General features: G+C 49.2%; 1 protein-coding gene across 3 annotated transcripts in view; it reads left to right on the top strand.

Moving 5' to 3' along the window:
- Dnmbp (dynamin binding protein) overlaps positions 1-10335 on the top strand; it is a 105016-nt gene extending 94681 nt beyond the window's left edge. For all 3 annotated transcript variants that reach the window (XM_076563141.1, XM_006992019.4, XM_015985627.3), the window contains 5 exons: positions 1335-1667; positions 2275-2454; positions 4379-4577; positions 6583-7133; positions 8870-10335. In XM_076563141.1, coding sequence (XP_076419256.1) covers positions 1335-1667; positions 2275-2454; positions 4379-4577; positions 6583-7133; positions 8870-9055 — 1449 coding nt within the window. In that variant the 3' untranslated portion in view covers positions 9056-10335. The remainder of the gene's footprint in view (positions 1-1334; positions 1668-2274; positions 2455-4378; positions 4578-6582; positions 7134-8869) is intronic.
- Positions 10336-17126: the final 6791 nt, after the last annotated feature.

Here is a 17126-nt window from a genome sequence, read left to right as displayed (position 1 = left end):
TCTGATCTCAAAACAAGTTATTCCTAAGTATTCCTTTTGCAGTTAAAATATCATCAAGTAGGTTTTCATACAGTAAGTGGCTTTTTAGAGAAAGTTCCGCAGGCAGATTGCTGGGGAACTTCCAAAGAGGAGAGCAGTCATTTGATGGCCAGTAGACCGTGCGGGGTTAGGGTTTGTTGGACTCTCTGCAGGCCGAGTAGGGCTGAAGCGGGCGGTGTGCACACTGGGAAACTTCCAGGGGCGGCGGCAGAAAATCCCTTTAGTAACGTGCTACTGGGCTGGGGCGGCCCAGCTGGCAAAGAGCTGAGGACCCAGGCACTTTTGTTGTGGTTTTTGTTGTTTTTGGTCTTTCAAGACAGGGTTTCTCTGTGGAGCCTTGGCTGTCCTGGATCTCGCTCTGTAGATCAGGCTGGCTTCAAACCCGCAGAGATCCTCCTGCCTCTTCCTCCCAAAGGCACGTGCCACCACCATGCCTGGCCTGAGGACCTCAGTTGTAGCTCCAGTGTTCTTGTTAAAAGAGAGAAAGCAGGTGTGGTGGCACATGCTTGTCATCTCAGCACTGGGGAGGCAGGGACAGGTGGCTCACTGCCGGCCAGCCAAGCTTACTGGTATATTCAGGACAGCAAGAGACCCCTTCTCAGAAATTAGGTAAACGGCCCCTGAGCATGACACCAAGGGTGTCCTCTGACATCTGCACACACACGCTCCTGCACACATGCAAATAACACACTGCTGAGTGCTTACATACATGTTTATGTGTTTAACGGCATACCCTCATTGTCTCTTTCTAGAAGGAATAAGAAAAACCCTCTGAAAAGTAAAGTGGGCATTACCATGCAGAGATGACTTCAAAATAAGTGAGAGGGTGTAATCACAGACTTCAGGACTCATCTGCAGTTAAAAATCAAGCTGTGTAGACCAGTGCATGCCATGGGGTAGCCACACAGACCAATCACACATCATACTGAGGCATACTTCACTATTCATCAGTGAAGAAGCTAACGGGGGGAGCCTGGCTGGCAAGGGTCCGGTTGTGAGAATTGCCAGGTGAAGCACAGTAGGGCACGGCTGTGGGTCCGCACAGGGTACCTTGGGACCTAGAGCAAAGAGGGTAGAAGACATGGCCAAATCGCTGGGCGGGGGTGGCGCACGCCTTTAATCCCAGCACTCGGGAGGCAGAGCCAGGCGGGTCTGTGAGTTCCAGGACTGTTTCACAGAGAAACCCTGTCTCAAAAAAAAAACAAAAACAAAAAAAAAAACATGATCAGATCAACTGTAAAGTGCTTTGGAGACAAAATGAGGTACCGACCAGCGACATGCCTTTGTGCCCACAGAAGGAGAGGACCGAGCGGCTCGTCATCAATCCCTTAAACCAGTTGTTGAGCATGTTCACGGGGCCCCACAAGCTGGTGCAGAAGCGCTTCGACAAGCTGCTGGACTTCTACAACTGCACTGAGCGGGCGGAGAAGCTGAAGGACAAGAAGACTCTGGAGGAGCTGCAGTCGGCCCGCAACAACTACGAGGCCCTGAACGCCCAGCTGCTGGACGAGCTGCCCAAGTTCCAGCAGTACGCCCAGGCCCTCTTCACCAACTGCATCCACGGCTACGCCGAAGCCCACTGTGACTTCGTGCAGCGGGCCCTGGAGCAGCTGCAGCCCCTGCTGTCGGTGAGTCCTCCCCGCTGCTGTCGGTGAGTCCTCCCCGCTGCTGTCGGTGAGTCCTCCCCTCTGTTGTCGGTGAGTCCTCCCCGCTGCTGGCGGTGAGTCCTCCCGGCTGCTGGCGGTGAGTCCTCCCCTCTGTTGTCGGTGAGTCCTCTCCGCTGCTGGTGGTGAGTCCTCCCCGCTGCTGGCGGTGAGTCCTCCCCGCTGCTGTCGGTGAGTCCTCCCCTCTGTTGTCGGTGAGTCCTCCCCGCTGCTGGCGGTGAGTCCTCCCCGCTGCTGGCGCCCAGTCAGCTGTGCACAGTACTGCAGTACAGCTGGTGCTTTCTAGATTCTTGGTCGAGTCGTTAGGTCCTGCCTACCAGAGACTCTTGGTCTGTTCTCGGTGTCTTGAAGCCTGAGGTTGTTCAATCATCTCTTTCCATCTTGAGCCATTTCTAGATGGGTTGGCTCGCAGGCAGTGACCAAGCTCCTTGTCTCTTGCATCAGCTGCCGTTTTGGTACCTAACACAGCCAAGTACAGCTGACTGTAGTGAGTAGTTGGCTCTGAAGACTGCCAGGCCCAGGGACCTTTCATCTGTTCTCTCTTCCTGTTTGGACTCCCTATGGTCTGCAGCTACTGAGAGCCACTGACCGAGAAGGCAACTTGATCACCATCTTCCATGAGGAGCACAGCCGCGTCCTACAGCAGCTTCAGGTCTTCACCTTCTTCCCCGAGTCCCTCCCCGCTCCCAGGAAGCCCTTTGAGAGGAAAACCACAGACCGCCAGTCGTCCCGGAAGTCCCTCCTTGGCATGGTGAGTAGGTACCTGATGTGGCTCCCAGGACCGATAGGTACACACCCTGCATCTAAGCATGCCACTTCATCATCTCTGACCCAGATGGTAGTTGATACCAGATTTAAATGAGTTAATGTGTGGGGTTGCCCAGCACATAAGCACTGTGCAGATAGACGTTATTAACATGGAAGAGTCTGGTGTGCTTCTGCATATGGACAGCTTAGTGGGAGTTTTGACTTTTCATAATAAATGCAGAGTAAGAGGTTATCGGGCCTGTTTCAGGCCTGCTCCATCACAGGCTCTGTTTCCTGAGCATCACTGATGTGGCTCTGGTACCCGACTGGGACCAGCTGGAGTCTTGATGTGAATTTCAAGTTGCCTTCTGAAATCATTCTTGGGTCTTAGTAAAGCATTAATACATGGTGGGTTAATTAAGGGAAATGAGCTAGAGAGTCATTCAGGCCTGTGTCGGGTCATGTATTAGGGAAGTTAGCACAACCACACTATTAATGACTTTTTCACCTGGAGTAGTAATTGTGGTGTTTTGTTTCTTAACATAGTTTTTTCATATTTTAAAATTAGCGGTAAGATATACCAGATCAGCTGGGCGGCAGGGGTGCACGCCTTTAATCCCAACACTCAGGTGGCAGAGCCAGGCGGATCTCTGTGAGTTCGAGGCCAGCCTGGTCTATGGAGCGAGATCCAGGAAAGGTACCACAACTACACAGAAAAACCCTGTCTTGAAAAACAAAAAGATACACCAGATCATGTGGGCTCCTAGCCAGAAGGACCGACCCATGATCTTCCTTCTTTAGATATTTGCTCCATAGAATCCCACAGTCAGTTATAATACAGGGAGAACTGGATTTATTTTTACCTTTAGGTTTTCTTTTTCTTTTTCTTTTTCTTTTTTTTTTTTTTTTGGTTTTTTGAGACAGGGTTTTTCTGTGTAGCTTTGGAGCCTGTCCTGGAACTCACTCTGTAGCCCAGGCTAGCCTCGAACTCACAGAGATCTGCCTGCCTCTGCCTCCTGAGTGCTGGGATTAAAGGTGTGCGCCACCACCGCCCGCTAGGTTTTCATTTTTAGGATTTTTTATTTTAGATTACGTGTTTATGTATGTTGGTGCCTGTAGAGTCCAGAAGAAGGCACAGGATTCCCTGGGCTGCAGTTTCAGCAGCTGTGAGCCTAGCATCTGCCGTGGATGCTAGGTCTTCTACAAGAGCAGTGAGCTCCCTTGCCCTCTGAATTATCCCTCCAGCCTCTACCTTTAATTTAATTCTCACTATTTAGGTTTATCCAACAATATGTAAGATCTAGTGATATACTTGGTATTTGGATTTTATTTATTTTTTTGAATTTTAAATTTCATTTTATTTTGCTGCTAGCAATTGAACCCAGGGCCTTGTGCATGCTAAGAATGTGCTCTGCTACTGGGCTGCTGCCCTCCCCCGGCCCCAGTATTAGATTGTTTAGCATTTTAATCTTATTTTTTATTTTCATAAAATAAGAGTGTTAGCTTGCCTCATGGCTTCAGAGACATCAAAACATTGCCTAAAGGACCACGGTTTTTACCTAACACAGCCTGACTCGGTTATGAAAGGGTCTTTTGTAGGTAATTGGGTGCCTGAGGGTTGTGCCTCACTTCTGAGATGGCAGGCTGAGATTACATATGACTGCTAAGGTGACTGTGGGGGGTCTTATGGTCCTGTGCTGGGGGACAGTGGGTTCTTATGATCCTGTGCTGGGGGACAGTGGGTTCTTATGATCCTGGGCTGGGGGACAGCAGGGTTCTTATGATCCTGTGCTGGGGGACAGCAGGGTTCTTATGATCCTGGGCTGGGGGACAGCAGGGTTCTTACTGGTCCTGAGCTGGGGGACAGTGGGTTCTTACGGTCCTGGGCTAAGCGTGACAGTGGGGTTTTTGTTGGTCCTGTTCCTCAGCCGAGCTACATGCTGCAGTCAGAAGAGCTGCGGGCCTCCCTGCTGGCCAGGTACCCACCTGAAAAGCTCTTCCAGGTGGAACGGAACTTCAATGCTACTCAGGACTTGGATGTCTCCCTTTTGGAAGGCGACCTGGTGGGTGTGATAAAAAAGAAAGACCCCATGGGCAGTCAGAACCGCTGGCTCATCGACAATGGAGGTGAGGATTCCAGGCTGTGGTAAACGTGACTCTGAATGAGGAAAAAGGAATGTGAGCCTTCGGTTAAGGTGTGTGTGTGGGGGGGGGGCGGGGCAGGGTAAACTTAGAATTGTCCTGATTTCTAGAGTGTGTGGTGCCCAGGTTGACAGTGAAGCCGCCTGCGTCAGATTGCTTTTGTCCGGACAACTTTCAGAGACGATTCTGTTATCTATTTATCCTAAAACTGTTGCCATGTTTTTCCAAGTCACCAAGGCAGCTGCCCTCCGCGTCTGCAAACTGTGAATGAATTAAAAGCCTGTCTGTGACTTGTTCGTGTCCCCTGTAATAACGTTCCTACTTCAGGGCCGTTTAGAGAGGGATTTGAAATCAAACACCTCACGCTTTCTTTCTCTTTTTGGAGGAAGATTATGGACTTTGGTATAATCCTTTTTGCCACAATTCCCAAATCCAGCAAGTTTAGAAAACAGGGCCCTTTCAGAGTCCTCTTGTCAAGCCGGACAGAGCAGCAGGAAGGGTTTGTAGCTGTAACTTACCTTTCCCAAGCGGAATCGTTGTCTATTTTGCTGTGGAGGGTTATGAAATAGATAAATATTTGACATTCCTCAAACCAAAAAATTATGAGTCCCAAAGCCCCTGGCCTAAGTATTCTAGATAGGATTTGGGGGCATAGGCCAATTTTTAGCACTTTAGGGGTTTCTTTAAAAGCATCTTGTGGGCCGGGGAGGTTGATGAAGTACTTTACAGGTCTGGGGTTTAAAGTTCAGATCCATGTAAAAAGCCGGATGGCGTACCTCATGCTGCTGACGTCCCTCATGCTGTGTCCAAAGACAGCCTGCCGTGTGGGGACCCAGAATCGTCCCTCTATTCTAGAAAGCCAAAATTCCTCTGTGAGCAGAGTCCTGGGACAGAAACAAGGAAAATGTGATAAGACTAAAATACCAGCATTTAATTAAAAAGAACCCATGAGGGAGATGTTCCTCGCTCATGGAGTTACGTGCCGAGTCTGGGCTCCTCAGATTTCTCTTTCTTATGACGAGTGATGTTTCTGTGTTTGAAATGTGTGGCCCAGAACCCTCTGTCGTCATCATAGGCGATTTGTTGACGTGCCCACACTGGACAGGGCTGTGAACTTGACCCGAGGGTCAGCATCCTGTGTTAGAGTACTCAGCAGTGCACAGCATTCCATGACTCTAAGATGGTTCCTGTATGGAGGGCACGGGTGCAGATGGCCTTTCTGAGGGGCTCAGTACCAGGACAGCCTTGAATCTGCCTTTGCCAGACACGGTGTATTGAACCTGAGCTTACCCAAGTCTCCTCTTCTGTGGTCTGGGCATCCCTGATACATTGTCTTCTGTGCCCATTGCCAAATGGGATGCTTTTGTTTCCTCTTTGTTTTTGGCCTTGTTATTTTGAGGCAAGTTCTCACTTTGTGACAAGGCTGGCCTTGAACTTGCAGTAATCCTTCAGCTTCAGTCTCCTGAGTGCTGAGGTCACAAGTGTGAGCCACTGAATTTTGGTCATTAGTTATTTTTAAGCAAATGTGGTTTGTTTTGTTCTTTTCACTGTCCTATCAATTATCCACAGACATCCTTGTCACTTTAGTGTTGTGCAGCCGTAAGGATGACCTGGCAGGTAGCTGCGGGTGTGGGGCATTTTCTGGGGTCGGCTGTTGCAAGCTGTTGCGTCACTAAGCATTTGGTTTTGTCTTCCTTGATCTAGCTGTCTTTTTTTAATTTATTATGAGTATGGCAATTTGGCTGTGCATATCTGTGCACCACATATGTGCCTGGTGCCTGCGGAGGCCAGAAGGTGGTGTTGGACCTCCTGGAGTTACGGAGGGTTGTGACTGGCATGTGGGTGCTGGGCATCGAACCCAGGTCCCCTGGAAGAGCGGCATCAGTCCAACCCCACTGACTTAGCTTTTATACTATACTCTACGGAGTCCTTGTTCCCTGCCCTCGCCCCTCCCCTGCTGTAGGTCTAACTGCCGTTCTTTCCTCTGCAGTCACCAAAGGCTTCGTGTACAGCTCCTTCCTGAAGCCCTACAATCCTCGGCGCAGCCACTCCGACGCCTCCGTGGGCAGCCACTCTTCCACGGAGTCGGAGCTCGGCAGCTCCTCCCCACGGGTGCAGCGGCAGAACAGCAACAGCACCTTGACCTTCAACTCCAACAGCATGGCTGTGTCCTTCACCTCAGGGCTTCCCCAGAAGCAGCCCCAGGACGCGTCCTCACTCAAGGAATGTGACCCTGGAACTCCCAGTGTGGCCTTGAACACCACGAGTCCTGAAACCGGACCTTCCAGGTGCTCTTCAGACCCAGACTCTACCTGCCAGCTTAGGCCAGGGGACTCTGCAGATGGCGCCAGAGACATAAGCCAACCTGCTTCCACCCCGAGGGGCTGCCAGCGAAGCGCCAGGCTTCCAGAGGTGGCCGGTTACTCTGTACCAGGGCGACATGAACAAGGTAATGACTCCATAAAAGGAAGTACAAGAGCCTATCCGACTCCAGAAGACAGAAACAGAGGGCTTGGAGGCAGCGAGACGGAAGGCAACCAGGTACGCACACCCCGCCCCCGGTGGCTCCGCAGCATGGGCAGATGTGGAGGGAGTGAGTACAGGAGAGGGCCAGGCCGGGCTGGAACTCGAGCCTGTCCCATGCCCCAGAACCCTGCTGTCCTCGGGAGCAGCCCCCTCTCCTGCAGCTTCCACAGACGCTTCCAGCCATCCCCAGGGCCCTTCTGCTGTGTCACTGGGCATTAAAAGATGCCACGATGAAATCTGCTTTCGCTCTTCAAGCCTGTGCATTCTTCCAGTGCGTACCCGGCTGCTGCTTAACCCACCCAATCAGGCTTTTTTTTTTTGTCCACCCAGCTATTTCTAGAATTTAGAAATGAAAGTCAGTGCTGGTTCAGCTTTTCCTGTTTTGGGATGGCCTGCTCCTGCCTTGAGAGCCAGGCATTGGCTTTCCGTCACAGACTTTGGTCCCCCACATTGATTGGAGGCTGCACCTTTGTGGCCGAGGCTCACACAGCAGTGGGTTTCCGAGTTAGTCTCATGAGATGTGGCCTGTGCTGTGTTGCTGAGGCTGGAGTCTGGATTCCAAAAGCCAGTTCCCATCTCCCAGTTCCGCTTTCATGCCACAGCCAAGTGTGGCGCCTGCTTGATTTTGTATGGCGGGCAATTCTTTCTACCAATAGCCTAGGGCAAGTATTCCAGCATTTTCTGACTTACTGATAGGGAACTCCTTTCTAGCCTCATCAACTCCTGAGCCTGTCTGTCCTGAAACTATGGCCCTGGGGTGTGTATCTGGTCCCTGGGGCCTTGCGGCTTCTCCCATCACCGAGGAGCATCCCACACCCCCATGCTGTGCCCTGTGTCCTCTTTACAGCACTTACAGATTGACCTTTCTTGCTTTGAGATTAATCACGTATAATTACTTTAGTTTAGTGCGGGGTTTTGTTTTTCTTTCCTGTTCTGGGAATGGAGCCCAGGGTTTGAAGCAGGCTAACCCTGTGCTCTGAGCTATCTTTTTTTTTTTTTTTTTTTTTTTTTTTTTGGTTTTTCGAGACAGGGTTTCTCTGTGTAGCTTTGCGCCTTTTCCTGGAACTCACTTGGTAGCCCAGGCTGGCCTCGAACTCACAGAGATCCGCCTGGCTCTGCCTCCCGAGTGCTGGGATTAAAGGCGTGCGCCACCACCGCCCGGCTACTCTGAGCTATCTTAATCGAGAATTTCTAGGAGGAGTACAGAATTGGGGATAGAAAGGTTCCCTCCCAGCTCATCCATCTTCCATATTGACCAAAGGTTCCTGCTGTCCTTTAAGGCTGTTCTGAAACAGTGAAAAGTCTGCATTGTGGGGTGGGGGGTAGAGGGCTGGGGAGGGGGTTGGTTTTGAGACAGGGTCTCACCATGTATCCTAGGCTGGCCTGCTGATGGGGGCACTCCCCCTACCTCTGCCTGTTCATTATGGACTACCCAATCATATGTAGCTCTTTAAACTCTAAATCGGATTAGATTAATTAAAGTCAGCTTTCAGCCGGGCAGTGGTGGCGCCTGTCTTTAATCCTAGCACTTGGGAGGCAAAAGCAGGTGGATCTCTGAGTTTGGGGCCAGCCTGCTCTACAGAGAGTGTTCCAGGACAGCCAGGGCTACACAGAGAAACCCTGTCATGAAAAACCAAAAAAAGAAAGAAGTTCCACTTTGAGGCCCATGGGTGGTCGGTGGACACAGTACAGACTGTTGGCCTCACAGCATACTGCAGGCAGGTTCCTAATCCTCTCTCTCCCTCACATAGGTCTATTTTGCCGTCTACACCTTCAAGGCACGAAACCCAAATGAACTGAGCGTGTCAGCCAATCAGAGACTCAGGATCCTTGAGTTTAAAGATGTCACAGGCAATACAGAGTGGTGGTTGGCTGAAGTTAACGGGAAGAAGGGCTATGTCCCTTCCAATTATATCCGAAAAACTGAGTACACCTGAGCCCAGGTTACCCCACCCTCCCTGGCTCACTTTCAGTCCGCTGAAAGGTTCTGGTGGGCTCCAGGCCCCCGTTCCTGAGCACAGGCCCCACCACACTGCTTACCATAACGTCGTGGAGTGCAAGATAAGCTTTGTTCTCAATCGGGTTGGACACCTTGATGCTCCCTAGAGTTTGAAGTGGACCCCAGGGCTTGCCAATGATTCACTGACCACAGGAAGCGGCCCGGGTGCTGGCGGCGGCTTTGGGAAGCGAGAAGTCTCCGATCAGAAAAGCAGTGTTTTCTGCAGGAAGCTTGTGGCCTGGTTGTTGCATCCTCCGTGGTCCACTGAGCAGTCAGCGGCGAGGAAGAGGAGCAAGCTCCGCCATCATGCCTCCATGTGAGGTAAAGGTTTTGTCAAGGTCAAAGCCTGGTGCATCAAAACGTCTGAGACACCTCCAGTGCCCGGCACGCCTTCTCTCTCTGACATGCTCCTGACACCTCGTTCCTAACATGCTAACCTTATTGTTTTCACTGCTCTTCTGTTAGGCGTTTACGGTCCTCCTTTTCTTTTGACCTTGCATCTGGAAGGTTCTCTTTCCCTGTCAGACATGGTCATCTGCCTCTCCCTGATACTCATCAACCTTATGTGGTCTCTGTGTGACAGTTCCTAACCTTTCTCCCTGTACGCAGTAACTGACACTTTCCAGGACTCCCGGGTCAGCACTCCAGCTGGCCCCGGAAAGTATTCATTCTGTAGTAATCTCCAGCCAGCCGAGCCTGGGGGAAGCCGATGCCTTTCTCTCCCACTGAGCACTTTGCTGCCATCTGTGCCCCCCACACACGCTCACAATGACAGTCGTGGCTTATTTGAAGGAGGTAGGACCAGCGGCCACAGACGCAGCTTGTCTCAGACTTGGAAATAGAATTTTTCTTTCTCACCACCAGCTGCCATACTTCACAGTATTCAAAGCCAAACAGATGCTGAAGTGCCTAATGAGACCTCACACCCAGGGCTGGGAGGCCTTCGCCAGACCTCGCGTGAAGAAATGGCCCCTGAGACTTGTCTCGGCGCGGCTCTCAAACTCCAGGTTTCCCCAGATAGGGAGCCCGCCGGGACCACCCTTCCAGCCGCTGCTCCTCCATTCGGCCTTAAAATCCTGGTGAATCAGGACATGCCTGTGGACACCCCAGCCACAGCTTCTGCTCCACTGGTCGGGGCCTCTTATGAAGTGTTTTTACTTAGAGATGTTTATATTTAAGTAGCTATTTTATAAATAAAAGTATTTCTATTGGCCATAAGTGTTTTCTTCATCTTGAATCTGAACCTTTTTTCTCATCCTTGCCCAACTGAGTCATGGGGGACCCTGGTTTATGTTCCCCCCCCCAATACTTCCACAGCAGTGTTTCTCAACCTGTGGGCCGTGACCCCTTTGGGAATCAGATATTTATATTATAATTCACAATACTAACAAATTATAGTTATGAAGTAGCAATGAAATATGGTTGGGGGTCACCACAGCATGAGGAATGTGTTAAGGGGTCGAAGCATTAGGAACTTTGAGAAGCACTGCTCTACAGTTTCTGGTCGTAGGTTTGGGTCTTTAATCTACTTTGAGGCTTTTTTCTTTCTCTCTTTTGGGGGTGCAGTGGGATGAACTTATTATGTAGCCCAGGCAGGTTTTAAATGAGATCCTTTTGCCTCACCTGGGTGTTGGGGTCACAAATGTATGCATGCTCTAACACCCGGCTTTGAGTTGGTTTTTAAAAATACAGTATAAGATGTCTGGCATGTGGTACACACCTTTAACCCCAGCACTTGAGAGGCAGAGGCCAGAGGATCACATCACTCTCCAATGAGTTTTTAAGTGATTAGAGTTTTTCATTTCTAGGATTTCTGTTTTCTCTGAATTTCTATGTCTTTGCTGAGTTTTGCCCACCTCTGATCAAGGAGCTGTTATTGAATTTTTCATCTTAGGAGGTTAATTCCTTATTCAAGTTCTGAATTTATTCTTTCCTTCCTTCATTTGCTCATGAGTGTTTCAAGTGTTCTCACCATAAAAGAAATCTTGTTCATAGTTGGGTAAGGCTATTCGGACAGCAGCCAGCACAGCATCTTCCAGTACTGTGAGAACAAGCTGGAAATCTGGCTACAAACCAGCTCACAGGCCCCACAGATGAACTTACTCCTCTTATTTTGCTAAGTGCAGGAAGTGTCAAGCTGCCCTCTAAATTGATATTTCTACCTGTGATGAGTGCAGCTTCAGACCTCACCAGAGAAGGTTCTTTGTACAGTGGACGGTGGTTAACAAAGAAACTCACCACTGGTCCAGTGCAGAGAATGACTCTCAGTGGAGTGCTCAGTCACAAACGGGACATATGTCACATCACATCCCCCTCCCAGAGATTCAGAGACCATCAAAGAAGTGGGAACAGGAAGATTGTTAAGAGCCAGAGATCAGGGAAGGCTGGAGTTAAACTCCTAGACATGCCAGGGAAAATGCCTTCGTGAGAAGACCAAGGCAGTCAACATCCTGGCGTGGAGTGGGAAGCCTTTCACAAGCCCCCACCGCTGATCGAGGAGCTGTGGACAGTGACTCCTGGGAGAGGGGGTCTGTTCCTGAAGGTTGTGGCTCTGGGTAGGTTGATCACACCCCAATGGATGGTCCCCACCTCATGAGTGTATGGACGGCACAAACACAGCTCAGGTGTAGGGTTTCCAAATGAAGGGGTTGGCAGGCAAATAGGTTACAGAAGCCGGACATAAGACGGTAGTCATGACAACTGGTGGTTGTAGTGAGTCTTTCTTGTCGGACTTACTTGGAGCGCCAACCCCCAAATAATGACACGGAAACTTATTATTAATTATGAAAGCTCGGCCTTTAGCTTAGGCTCGTCCCACCAGCTCTTATAACTGAATTAACTTGTTTTTTTTTTTTTTCGAGACAGGGTTTCTCTGTGTAGCTTTGCGCCTTTCCTGGAACTCACTTGGTAGACCAGGCTGGCCTCGAACTCACAGAGATCCTCCTGTCTCTGCCTCCCGAGTGCTGGGATTAAAGGCGTGCGCCACCACCGCCCGGCTTGAATTAACCTGTTTTTATTAACCTATGTTCTACCTCTTGTCTTTTTACCTCTTCATTCTGTACATTCAACTTCCTCTGTGTCTCACTGGCATCTCTCTGAGTGCCCAGATTCATCTCTAGTTCCTCTCTCTCCCTAGAAGTCCTGCCTATTCTCTCCTGCCTAGCTATTGACCATTCAGCTTTTTATTAAACCAATCAGACGGTGCCTTAGACAGAGACACATCTTTACAGTGTACAAAAAGATTATCCCACAACAGGTGGTTATAATAACCTTTTGAAACAAGGGTAGGTTTGCAAGATGGTCCTAACAACTTTTGGAAACAAAGACCTGGCTGCTGTTTGCTGGAACAGGAGGTACAGAACCATTTGTAGTTACGGTTAGAGGTGGGCACAGCTCAATCCTTGAGACACAGATTTAATCGTAAACAGGAACGAGTCTAGTTTGTCTTTACTCTAAGATGGTTTTTCCACCTAAGGTGGAGGCAGGTGTTTCACCACTTGCTGACATAACAAATCACCATGAATTCTGTGTCTTAAAACGCATCAGAACTTCAAATCAAGGACTCGTTCTTTGTGGTCCCCAAGGGAGGGTGACCTTTTCTGCCTTTGTTCCTCAGCTTGTCTCCTCTTCCTCTCACTTCAAAGCCAAAGCTGTAGTGTCTTCATGAGTCTCTCAGCATCCTCTCATATCCCCTTCTTTTTGTTCTGAATTCCTGCCTCCTTTTGTGTAACTCAGGCCTCACACATGCCCGGCAAAGGCTCCACTACTGAGCCACACCCCCAGCCACGAGGCTCTCCTATAAAGATGCTCTGATTTCACTGGGCACACCTGAATAACCCAGGATCTACTCCTCCACCCCCAAACCCCTAATTACAATGGCAAAATCCTTTTTTTTTTTTTAATGGAATGTGACCTATTGTCAGGTTCAATAGGTTTGATTGTGAACATCTCTATCATAAGAATATTTTTTGAGGCAAATCACCATTTTGATGATGGAAATAAGCCCGAAAACCTTTTCTACAAAGATCTAGAGAGTACATATTTTAGGGAATGAAGACCACAAATGCTGTTCTGACAACTCTGAATTGCCTCATGAAAGCAAGCATGGGTAATACAAAAATAAAGGAACAGAGCTGTGCTCAAAAAACAAAAACAAAAACAAAAATAAAACTACAGAAGCAAGCCAAAGTAGACCCTTGAGTTATATCCCCACTCCTACTAAAACAAGAAAGATTCTGGTGACATTTTATGAAGGAAAAGAAAAAATAGACCAGCTGTAATTTGTTTACAATTGAGAATTACTTTAATCCCAGCACTCGGGAGGCAGAGGCAGGTGGATCTCTGTGAGTTCGAGGCCAGCCTGGTCTACAGAGTTCCAGGAAAGGCAGGCGCAAAGCTACACAGAGAAACCCGTCTCAAAACAAAACAAAACAAAACAAAACAAAACAAAACAAAATTAGTGAACATGTTAGGGAGATACTGTGGGGATCAGGTCCTAAGGAACCAGACCGTAAATTACCTGCAGATGAGCATGAACAAAGGCAGCAGGCAGGCAACAGTGTTAGTGCCAAGCCAGGAAAGAACCTGTGGTCAGAGCTAATCCTTTGGAAGACTCAGCAATCCCTTCACGGATGCCAGCCAACGTGGAGTTTCCCAGAGAACAGTGTGCATTTCTTCCCTGAGCAGAAAGTACATGTCCTAAAGATGGCTGCTCCAACAGAGGGAAGCCAGGGAACAGGGGAGACGAATCTGAATACATGGTGCTGTGTATCAGGCATAAAATCATCTGGATTTAAGGTGAGCTCCATCCAGCCAACCACCACTACAGGAAACAAAGCCTTGATTGTTAGGAGTTGATGAAGGAGGGGCTAGGAAATGGCTCAGCAGTGAAAGGCACTTGATGCTCTTGCAGAGGATCCAGGTTCAGTTCCCAGCACCCTGTGGTGGCTCACGACTGGTAACTCCAATTCTAGGGGATCTGATGCCCCCTTTGGACCAGAGCACACCACAGGACACATTTGGTACACATACATATGTACACGCATAACACTCATACCTGTACAATGAATGAATGAATGAATGAATAAATAAATAAATAAAGCCAGATACTTTACAGGAAAAAAAAAAAAAGTTGAGGGAGCTGAAGAGAGCACTGGCTGGTCTTGCAGAGGTCCTGAGTTCAATTCCCAGCAACCACATGGTGGCTCACAACCATCCGTAATGAGAGCTGGTGCCCTCTTCTGGCCTTCAGGTATATATACAGAGCACTCATACATAAAATGTAAGTAAATAAAATTTTAAAAGAAAAATAAAGTTGAATAGGCAGGGAGTGGTGGTGCACACTCCTTTTATCCCAGCACTTGGGAGGCAAAGGCAGGAGGATCTCTGTGAGTTCAAGGCCAGCTTCTTGGTCTGCATAGTGAGTTCTAGGACAGCTAGGGCTATGTAAAGACCCTGTCTGGGGAAAAAAACTGCACACACACATCAGGCTGTTTTCTAAAAAGTAAAGGTTCAAATGAGCCTAAAGTAATTTTTATTTTCTTTCTAAAGGTCTATTTTTATGCTTATTTTAATGAGATACTGCCTCGTGTACGTTCTTTTACCTCACCTTTCCTACCTCTTCTCTAAGTGGTTCTTTTTTCTCTGTAAGAACTAAACTCTATAGCATAACAATTACTTACATAGGAAGTAAAAAGAAAGGGTATGAAAATGGAATAAATCAGACAACCAGGGGCCCACAGTGGGGAGCAGGTGGAGGACACCCACCGGCCCACCTGGTGCTGCTTGGCTTGGGTGGATAGAAGACAACCAGAGGCTTGCCTGGTACCTTGCAGTGTCGGGCGGGCGGGCACCATCATGATGAGCAAAGATATGGTAGTGAAATGAGAGAGAGACGGGGAATGGTACATGTGTTGTGGAGAGAGGCTGATCCAAAAAGGCGAAGGCAGGAACTGATGTGGGTGGCATGGTTGCCACCCGGGCCCATGGTGATGTCAGGACCCAGGTTGCTGCCAAGGGCCATGTCTGGGTCCCTGGCCCTGCTGCAGTCAGGGTCTGTGTTGATGTTCATGATTCCTGTTACCACCAAAGGCCGTGCAGGTGTCCGGAGTCTGGGCTGACCCCTGAGGCCATGGTGATGTCTGAGGGTCATGCTGCCACTGGGGTGATACAGATCAGAGTGGCCTGCACTGCCACCCAGAGCCATGGTGACGTCTAGGCCTGGGCCGCTGTAAAAGGCCGTGTCTAAGTTTGTGATACTGCCAAAGCCAGGGGCTGTGTTGATGTCCATGGCCCATGTTGCCACCAAAAGCCATACATCCAGAGGTTGGGCTGCCACCTATGGTCATGTTGGTGTCCAAGGCTGTGTCGCTGCTGGGGCCAGGCCAACCTTAGTGGCCTGTGCTGCCACCAGGGCCATAGTGATGTACAAGCTGCAGCGAGGGTCTCTGTTGGAGTCTGTGGCCCGTATTGCTACAGGGACCCATGTAAATGATACATGCTGAAATCTAAGGGCCGTGCTGAGCTGGCTAAGCCCTTGGGCTGGCCCTCGGAGAGCTGTCCCACCCTACACAGGAGAGCTAGCCCCAGTGACCCAGGCACTAAGGGGAGAGCTCTCCCCTCTCAGGAGAGCAGGCCCCACCGGGTTTTTTTTGGGGGGGGGGAGGTAAAAAGGGCCAGTGAAAGAATATCCCGGCCCTGAGACCAGAGCCAGTGAAATACACCCTGCCCCTAACCAACTCAAGAATTGAAATCCAGCTAATCCCAGAGCATGAAAACCAACCAGTTCATGAGTACGAAACTAACCAATCCTTGAGCATGAAATCCAACCAATCTCTGAGCTTGTCCCAAACTCACAAATTGAGGTCCTACCAAACCCCACCCTGAAAATCTCCACTTTGGAAACCCTCACCCCCTAAGGCATCCTATATAAGCCCTGTACCTGACCGGTTTGGGGCTGCCCCTTTTCCACCCTGGCAGAGGCAGTCACTCTCCTAGATTCATCCCTCCCAATAAATCTGGAGTGAGGTTTGTTGTAAGGACAGAGTAGAGCAGAGATGTAACGACTTTCAAAGCAGAACTATAACAGCCCTCACGGAACTGTTACATTTCTGTGGGGAACTCCCGTAGCAGATCAGAATTGGAACAAGGTTCACCAGAGCAGAGCAGAGCTGTGACCCGGGCTGGGGAAACCCATCTCAATTCCTCAACTGACTCACAACACCAAAATCCATTTCTAAAACAACGGTCCCTATGCTTTCTCTATGATCAAACTAGAGATTGTTGTTGGTGCTGGCCAGAAACTTATGGAGGCTGTCCTTATTGGTCGTGTAGGAGACATAACACATATTCAGGATGGCATGCTGCCTTTTATGAAGAATGGGGAATCTTTTATATCCTAATTAAGGACCCACAGCACCCCAGATGGGAGACAGGGGTCATTGGTAGGTTTTACTATAGCATTTATCACAGCTGCCTATCAGGCACACTCAAAATACAAAGGGTGGTACATCCCACTCTTGACCCCAGGTATGGACACAGTAGAAGAAGTGGTCCAAAGTTCCTTGAGGGCTCTTACATCCCCAATATCACCCCTTTTTGGTGATGTTGATCCCACTTCCCTGTTGTTGTGCCCAGATCGTAACCCCCAGAGAGACCACCAAGGACGAGCATACCAGAATGCAAAAGCAAGGTTTATCTGTTACAAGTCATGACAGGGAACTCATCTCAAGTGAGGCAGAGAAGAGTTACTCTTTCTTGGGGAAGTTAGTTTTTATAGGCAAAACCCATAAAATTTCTTAGAAGGGAGGGGGTTAGTATGGGTCCATCCTTGATTGGTCCAGTTTTTCCCGGGCCTGGACTTTATCTTATTCTAGCTTATCTGTTTGCCCTGTCAGGAGTTTTACAATTCATCTCCGGGGTCAGGTCATGTTATCTCTGGAGAGGGGCATCTCGTGGTTAATTGGTTACCATCAGACATCCTGACTCTGTTCTTTTGAGTTCCTGGGGCT

Source organism: Peromyscus maniculatus, chromosome 1 (genome assembly GCF_049852395.1).
Source record: "Peromyscus maniculatus bairdii isolate BWxNUB_F1_BW_parent chromosome 1, HU_Pman_BW_mat_3.1, whole genome shotgun sequence".
Classification (NCBI taxonomy): Eukaryota; Metazoa; Chordata; class Mammalia; order Rodentia; family Cricetidae; genus Peromyscus; species Peromyscus maniculatus.
This window is presented reverse-complemented; position numbering and strand designations above follow the sequence as displayed.